The 8847-nt window shown below is 48.6% G+C and overlaps 1 protein-coding gene across 1 annotated transcript in view; it reads left to right on the top strand.

The window, feature by feature from the left end:
* The window catches only part of SALL4 (spalt like transcription factor 4), a gene marked incomplete at its 3' end in the record, with an annotated part of 11919 nt that extends 3074 nt beyond the window's left edge, over positions 1–8845 (top strand). Inside the window, exons 2-4 of the mRNA XM_017735959.1 lie at positions 4241–6775; positions 7362–7669; positions 8699–8845. Coding sequence (XP_017591448.1) covers positions 4241–6775; positions 7362–7669; positions 8699–8845 — 2990 coding nt within the window. The remainder of the gene's footprint in view (positions 1–4240; positions 6776–7361; positions 7670–8698) is intronic.
* Positions 8846–8847: the final 2 nt, after the last annotated feature.

Consider the following 8847-nt stretch of genomic DNA (forward strand, 5'->3'; position numbering starts at 1 on the left):
GGGGCTCCGAGCCCCTCCGGGGCGGCCGGAGCGGGGCTGCGCCCGCGGGAGCCGGCGTCCCGCGTCCCCGCTCGCCCCGCGTGTTTTAGCGCTTATTCTGTCCTTCACAAGCGCTTATTCACCATGGTTTGTTCCGTCTTTGGCTGAATATCTCGCTTTAAGTTGTGGATAGGCTAAAGGGTGAATCAATAAGTAGATAACCAAATAATTAAAGCCTTGAGAGAGAGCCTGTAAGCACGTGAAACGCTGAGTGTGGGTGTAATGCGTTTGTGCCTAGTTCTTGGGTAGAAAAACGCAGCTGATGAATTTAGCGTAGAAAACACCAAGGCCTTTGGAGCATCTCTGTAAGTTGTCAGTCGTGCGTTTTACTCACTCAAGGAAGCGATTTTGTCACAGTTAAAATGCGTTAAATGGTGTTAGATAGTGGGAGGAGGGAGACTTGGGGCAGTTTAGAGTTCTTGGAAGTCCTTGCTTTGCAGCTGGGAGCAGGAGAAAAGCATCAGGGAAGCACGATCCTTAGAGCAACAGGGAGCTGATGGCACAGGGTTCATGTCTAGGACCAGAGTGGAGGGTTGCTAATCAATCCTCCATGAGTTAATTTAAACCAGGGAAGTGCATGGCTTTGTTAACCTTAAAGTAAAAGTAGTTGATCCAAGTGTGGGCTGTGGGGAAAGTAAGCTCACCGAAGGTATTAAAACTCCTGAATAAAAAAGTGGGTAGGAAAACTTGAGTTCTGTTTCATCCCAATTCAAGTAAAATAAAGTTGAAAAAAAAAAAGTCCCTAATGGCTTAGATGAGTGGTAGACCAGCAGCACCCTTCTTGAAGTCACATCAAACCAGATTCACTTCACTCCTTTTACTGTTTCCCTTAAAAAAAAAAAGAAAAATTATTTCAAGCGGTGTGGATTTTATCAGCCTTCCTTGTCGATGGCCGCCTTGTCCTACACAATAGTGGATTTTTTCCATCCATTTGCCAGTGATTCAGTCTAACCCCCCTGCTGGGTTTACTGCATTCTTCTAACTTATTGGATAACTAGATGCTGAGAGATAACATTCCTGAAATTCGGGGGTGGGGAGATAAAAAACCACAGTAGAAGTTCTATCCCTGGGAAGCCTTTGGAGAGGGTTAAGTGAAGTGCACAAGGAATTGCTGTGGCAGGGCTGTCCTCGGTAAATCCGTGTGCAGTCGGTGGGCAGAGCTGCCCTCCTGGCATGGAAAGCCCCGAGTTCAGACCATTATTTCATTTTTGATAACTGCTGGGCTCGGGGGAGCTGAGGTGCTCTGATAGCAGCACTGGGGGGCCGGGGACAGGAGGTTGTTACAAATCACGATGATTTTTGCAGAAGTTCTTGGGTTTTTTACAGAATCAGTCAATTTCTCCTTTGTTATTCCAGCTACTATAAAATAACCCAGCATTCTGCTTGTGAATTTATCTAAAACCCTTTCTGAGACAGGCCAAGATGTTATATTCACTTTCTTTAAGGTAAAAAGGAAAATAATGCATCACTTCCCTATTTGACATGCAGCAAATTGTTTCAAGCTCTGAATTAGATTTATTCAGAGTCCTAAGCTAGTGCTTTACTGTCAGGGAAACTGGAAACTAAAATACATGACAGGGACAGGGCTGCCAACCTCTGCCCACTGCTGCCCAACACAGGGACCTTCAGTTTACTGGAGTTTCTTGCTCTGAGATGGCAACTGCTGCTCAGAACCAGAAAAGTTACCAGAACTCCTCAGAGTTATGAGAATGAGGAGCGTGGGCTGTGCTGGAGATTAGGAAAGGGGCACTGAATTTAGTGTGATCTTATCAGCACAGAAGTAGAAAAATAAGGAGACCTATCAAGGGAAAGGAGATAAATGATCAGATGCTTTGAAGTAGTTAAAGTTTGAGGACTTGTCTAGACATTATCCCGGGATATCTCCTTGGGGGTGGGCAGCAGTGTTTGGTGCAGACATTTCTGTGCCACTGGAAAATGTAAGAGCTATTTTTTAATATTTTGTGATGTGCATACAGTGTAGTTCCACGTGTGAGATGGGACTGGGAAAGCCCCAAACGCTAAAGGATTTGGAAAAGAGATTTTCATGCTTTAGTGTATTCTATGAAATAGGAAAGTAGTCAAGTAAAGACCTCTCAAGTCAGTGTAGAGTACTTCTGGAAGTTTGTCTTTTTTCAACACAGTTTTCTTTCCCATGATATCTGCTCAGACTCCTGCAAAACAAGTTTAAAATAATCTGTTCTTGATCCTGGTGGACTCAAGTTCTGAGTTGTGTACTAGTTGTACTTGTCTGCAGGCTGGACTTCCGTGTATGTTTTTAGGGTTAAATCAGGTTGAGAGACATCACTTTAATGATATTTGGGATGGGAAATTTTTGTGTGCTGCTATTCTTGTTCGTTTTGCTTGTGGGAGTTGTTTGGGCTGAAGGGGGGAGTGTTTAATTCTCCCTGTTTAAATAGGAGGCATCCAAACATTTTTGATCATAGCAGTGCTGAGAACTCCTTTCCTCCCCGTTCAAGGACTTGTGTGGATTTGGATTTATTGCTCTGCAGATCATAGTAGAACAGGCCTCTGATACTTGCAAATTTTTGTGATTGATCAAGTGTTTATTTTTAAAAGTAAACTTTCACATGCACTTCATGCCACACGACATTAAACGGTTGAAGTTTGCTTTGTTGAATACCACACAGTGCCCTTGTTGAGCTAAGAAATGGCAAGGTTTGCAATATCCTCCCTCAGCGAGGTTTTACATCCCTGGAGCAGCAAGGTCATGTGCTCGAGTTGTCACCTGGACATGGCTGCTGTCCATGTACAGGACATTCCCAGGTGTCAGATGTGTGGTTTGGCCACACCTTGCAAACCAAAGCTTCAAGAAGCTCCTGACCTTGCAGAGTCCTGGCTTCACCTGGTCCAAGGGGGTGGGCTGGTGACATGGGACTGGAGCCAGGAGGGCTGGCCAGGACAGTGTGTGACACCATTCCAGGTGTGCTGGGGCTCTGGCCAGGACAGTGTGTGACACCATTCCAGGTGTGCTCCACTGGGACTGTGGGAGGCGAAGTTACTGCACCCTTGGCGCCCATCAAAATTGGAGCAATTTCTGTGATGTCTGGGATGTTTCAGCTGATGGGAGCTGGAATCTGGCTGGAGCCCGTCCTGCTTCTCCCTCACTGGGAAGTTCTCCCTCCTCAGCACTCCTGCCCTGAGTACTGCCCTGCCTCAAGCTGGGTGTGAGTTTGTTGTTTGAAGGATGGCAAGGCTGAGCAAAAACATCCTGTTTTGGTTATGATTTCTCTTAACCTCTTCCAGTTCAGATATTTCCCCGAATTATTTTTTTTTGGTCTACGTGCAAATTCTGCTCAGTCTAAGCTGTGGGGTGCCAGTGGGTGGAAGGGCAGGAGTGGACTTGGGGCCCAGCTTGGCTTTCCCTGCCCTTTCCCCGAGGTGGGTGAGTTGTGGATGCAGCTGAACAAGGCCTCCTGCGAGAATCGGAAATGCCTTGGTGTGGTTTTGCAAGCCGGACTTGTTACTTGTATTATTTTTTTAATAATCATCAGTGTCAGTGTGGGCTCTTGCTAGTGTGTAGGGTCCTGCACTTTATCATGTCTTCCTTGCTACTGTGTCCATTTAGAGATTATTTGGGTGTGTTTGCTTTCGAAGGATTTACTAACTAATATTGGCTGCTTTGCTTTTGTCAGTCCTCTTGGTTTGAAATTACTGTTGTAACGGTGGAGTGAAAGTTGCTTAGATCTGTGCAGTTAAGAATTGCTCAGAATTCCTGTGTTAATGATCTTGTATGAATTTGAGAGATGGTTACCAAAGAATTAGAAAGTGAAGTGCAAACATAGAATAACTCGTGTGGTGTTTTGCTCAGTGCTATGATGCTTCATCTGTCTTCCTTGTGTTCCTTTTAATCTGTGTTGCAGGTGCTGCCTTGCAGGACTGTCCCAGGGTTTTTTTACCTGTATAAAGGGATTTGGTATAAATCTCTTTTCATTGAGCTTCCTGAGAGTCCTTTTATATTATGTTTTTTCTTGTAAACTGAACTGAGATGCAGATTTATTTTGGAATGGAATTATGCAAAGGAATTGGCATCAAAACAAAGAGCAGGACTTCAGATTGGTCTGCAAACTTGATTTTCCAGTCTTGTATCTTTAATTTGCAATTCAGGTGGAGTCAGTGATCTTAATAGTGAATACTTGGTCTAAATCTAGCAATTAATAATGTGACTTTCTTTTATTTTAAGGGAGTCCACAAGACGTCCCAGGTGATAGAGATGGTGAAATGAGTTCCAAAAGGTGCCGCACAGAGGAAACCAAAATCTGTGAGAAATGCTGTGCAGAATTCTTTGTTCTCTCTGAATTCCTTGAGCATAAGAAAAATTGCACTAAAAATCCGCCTGTTCTAATCATGAATGACAGTGAGGGAACAGTCCCCCCTGAGAGCTTCTCCGAGGCCTCTCTAGGGACCTTCCCAGGCGACCGAATGGATGGCAGGACACGCAAGGACATTCAGGCAAAGGGCTGCATTGGCTCTGTGGAAAAGAGAGAAGGAAAAATGGATGCTGAATCGGTAGGAGGAATGTACCTTAAAATAGAACCCCCCCTCGCGCCTGCGGCTCCCGGCCTAAGCTATCTACCAAAACCCAAAGTACCAAACACTAACGTGACATTGCAGACGATCCGCGGCACTAAAGTGGCCGTGAACCAGCGGACGTCCGACGCCATCTCTTCCTCGGCAGCCGGTTTCAATGCCATCCCCATGATCCTGGAGCAGCTCGTGTGTCTGCAGCAGCAGCAGCTCCAGCAGATCCAGCTGACGGAGCAGATCCGCATCCAGATTGCCATGATGGCTCCCCACGCCCTGCACCCCTCCATAGCAGCTGCTACTGACCCGCTCAAAGCTCTGGGTGCCCACATGTCCCAGCAGCTCTCGGCTGCTGTGGCTTTGATCGGACAGAAAGCTGGAAGCCAGAGCCTATCACTGGAATCCTTGAAGCAAGGAAAACTACCTCACTCTAACACTGGCATTGCAGCCACCAGCTCGCTGGCTGCTGGGCTCTCCTCCTCCTTCCCCCTGAAGCCCGAGGGCAGCCGAGGCCTCCCCGGCTCCATCTCTCAGTTCCCAAATCCTTTGCTACCTCAGTCCTCTGGCTCAGTCATCTTCCAGAACCCGCTTTCGGCCGTTTCGTCTGTGATGGATTCCTCAAAGAAGGGGAAGGGGAAACCCCCCAACATCAGCGTGTCTGAAAGCAAACCGACTGCAGAGGAGCCCTTCTTCAAACACAAGTGTAAATTCTGTGGGAAGGTCTTTGGCAATGACAGTGCCCTGCAGATCCACCTCCGCTCCCACACCGGGGAAAGACCCTATAAATGTAACATCTGTGGGAACCGCTTCACGACCAAAGGAAACCTTAAAGTGCATTTTCAGCGTCACAAAGACAAGTACCCCCATATAAAGATGAATCCTTACCCGGTTCCTGAGCACCTGGACAATGTTCCCACTAGCACTGGAATCCCATATGGGATGTCTGTGCCACTGGATGAGTCTAACCTGATTGTGGACAGCAAACCTCTCCTAACAACCCTACCTACCTCTGTGGCCACTGGCGCACCTCAGACCATGTCCAGCCTGGCAGGCATCAAGGAGTCTCTGCCTGGTACATTCTCAAGTGAGCTGCAGTCCAGGCCCTCTCCAGAAAGCGAGGGTGGCTCCTCCTCGTCGGGGGCAGTCGGTCACGAGTCGGGAACGGAGCAGAGCTTGAGCTCACCACAAGCTACCTGCAGCGTGAGCATCTTCCACGTAAGTGGGTCAAATGAGCAAGGCTCAGAGACATCAAAGCTCCAGCAGCTGGTTGAAAATATCGACAAATCCACTGCTGACCCTAACGAGTGCCTGATCTGTCACAGAGTGCTGAGCTGCCAGAGCTCACTCAAAATGCATTACCGCACCCACACCGGGGAGAGGCCGTTCAAGTGCAAGATCTGTGGCCGTGCCTTCTCCACTAAAGGGAACCTTAAAACTCACTATGGTGTCCACCGGGCCAATACTCCCTTGAAGATGCAGCATTCTTGTCCAATTTGCCAGAAGAAGTTTACAAATGCCGTGGTGCTGCAGCAGCACATCCGCATGCACATGGGCGGGCAGATCCCCAACACCCCGATGCCAGAACCCCCCTGCGACAGCGCCGAGGTGGATCCTGCTGTGCCTGAGAAGAACGGAGACATCGGTCGCCCCGAGGAGATCCTGGAAAGCATAGACATGGAAGAGGACATGGACTCTCAGGATGGCCCCAGGAGTTCTTCCAAACCTCCTACTCCGTATGATGCACAATCAGAGTCGCCCGCCGCGGCCGCCGCCTTCTCTGGGGTTACAGCACTGGAGAACCAGATGAAGATTGTCACCTCCTCTCTGAATCTGCAGCGGCAGAGCAGTCTGAGGTCCAGTGACAACGGCTCAGCAGAAAGCGATGGCATGACAAACGATTCATCCTCTGTGGCAGGAGATCCCGACTATCAGAATGGCCGGAGCCCCGCTGCCTCCGAGTCAGCGTCACTGCAGGCCCTGTCCCCGGCCAACAGCCAGGCTGAGAGCGTGAGGTCAAAGTCACCTGCCTTCAACAACCAGGAGGATTCAGGCACGGGGAATAAATCAGAGGGTCCTGAGAATGCTCCTGTGGAAATGGAAGGGGTTGTGGGAGCTTTGGATTTAACATACGGCAATATCGGTCGGAAGGTCATCAAAGAAGAGCCTGGGCTACACTTTGCAAATGGAGAATATGGTGAGTAATGCAAAATGCTGGCAGTGATTTGGGGTGGGGCAGTAGGAAATCAGTCTTTAGAAGGACCAACAGGAAACAAAACTTCCTCAGCTTTCCCCTTTTCCTGCTCCTCTGTTTGGATAAGGGCATGGGCCCGGTAAAGTTCCTGATGAAGTCAAGCCCAAAATTCAAAGGCTTAAGTGCTGTCATCTTCTGCAAGGTCCTAGAAGTTAATAGAGACTGTGCCCTTGCTATCTTTCATGGGCTCACCTGGTATCTCCTTACAGCTCTTTAAAGATACACATTTGTGTTTCGCAGGAAAACTGCTCATCCTAAGAGGATGAGGTGGAAACTCTGAATTCATTTGTGAGGTTTTCAGGCTTGTTGAAGTTAGATTTGAGCTAGAAGACTTTGTCTCATAAGCTCACCAACAAACCCAGGGATAAACTGATTTGTTTTGGGGGTATCCTAGGAAGTGTGGTGGGCTCTGCAGATGTGCCCCTCAGGCACATGCAGCTTCAAAGGCAGGGTGTCTGGAGTGTCAGCCAGGCTTAAGCTTGGGAGCAGAATGAGGTTAGGATAAGCATCACCTTTGCTTTCTTTCCAGGTCGGAGCAGTATTCCAGCTGCTTTTGTCAGAGCCCCACCGGCCCTGATAAAAATGGAGCTGCCTAGCGATCGTCCCCTCAGCACTGGCCACTTCATTGGCCCTTCAGCTCTGTCCCCTGGGGTTGCCCCTCTCCTGGTGCCACGCCCCAAGTTCTGCCGTCCTGCCAAACAGCACATCTGCACTACCTGTGGGAAGAACTTCTCCTCTGCCAGCGCCCTGCAGATCCACGAGCGGACCCACACTGGGGAGAAGCCCTTTGCCTGCACCATCTGTGGGAGAGCCTTCACCACCAAAGGAAACCTGAAGGTGGGTCCTGTCTGTTGTCCTCTCCTTTATCTGTGAAACTCGTACTAGAGATGGAAAGGACTTACTTTTAGTTCCTCAGATCGTTGATTCTTGTCTCCTTCCTGAGTTTCTCCACACAATTTCTTGTGTGTTACTGAGATCACCCACAGGTCTTTGCTACTGTCCTTGACTTTCCTCTTGGGGTGGAAGGGGAGGCTTAGCCCTCACTAAGCAGATTGCTTTCTTTTTTAACTTGGATTTGGATGTGTCAAGACATAAGCATTTCATAGACTGAGTGCTACGAAATGCTGCCTGCAGAGTAAATGCATTACACTGCACTGCTTGAAATTTAGTGAGATGAGGAGGGATAAACCAGGATAATCCTGAGATGGCACAAAGTGCTTGGGGATTGTGTCTAAGCACATGCTGAAGAAGTGCTGTGAGTCTGTCCTTCTGCCAGATGAATCCATTTGCCCTGTGAGGGACTCAGCTCCCTCACTTGCACAGAGGCTTCTCCCTCCCTGTGAGAACCTCTTCAAGCTCTTCAGTCCTCTTGCATAAATGCTGATGGGGAGAGAAAATCCTCTGCAGTGTGTGAGCAGTGCCTTCCTGGAAGCACTGGCAGAATGTGGTGTGGAAGATTCCAGCTTAGGTGAACCTCTCTGCCAAATTACTTGGTGGTTTTTTGCATTACCCAGTACTTTTCTCACTGTAGTCTGTTTGCAGCAGATGACGTGGCTTCTGTTTGGGGGAGAGAGGGGTGTCTTTGCCAACACAGCTTGTTCTAAGTGTAAATCACAGTCCTCCAAGCCCTCCAGCAGCCAAGTCCAGAGAGCCATGGTGATGTCAGGCAGTGGAATGACTGTGTCTTACACATGCCAGGAAGGGAACTTTGACAAGAGAACTACCCAGCTTAAATATTTACCTGAATGCAAATGGAGCAAGCCTGACTTCTTTGGGCAACTTGGCTGCAAGCAAAGTAGAATTTGGGTACACCCCAAAAGAGCTGCAGTATTAATGATTCTCTTTGCTTTCCCCCCTCTCCGGAAGGTCCATGTAGGAACCCACATGTGGAATAACTCAGCCAGGAGGGGAAGGCGGCTGTCTATCGATAACCCCATGGCCCTGCTGGGGAACGACCCCAAGAAGGTGTCGGAGATGTTCCCCAAGGACATGATGGCGCCCTCGGTGAGCATCGA

Source organism: Corvus brachyrhynchos, unplaced genomic scaffold (assembly GCF_000691975.1).
Source record: "Corvus brachyrhynchos isolate BGI_N302 unplaced genomic scaffold, ASM69197v1 scaffold10, whole genome shotgun sequence".
Lineage (NCBI taxonomy): Eukaryota > Metazoa > Chordata > Aves > Passeriformes > Corvidae > Corvus > Corvus brachyrhynchos.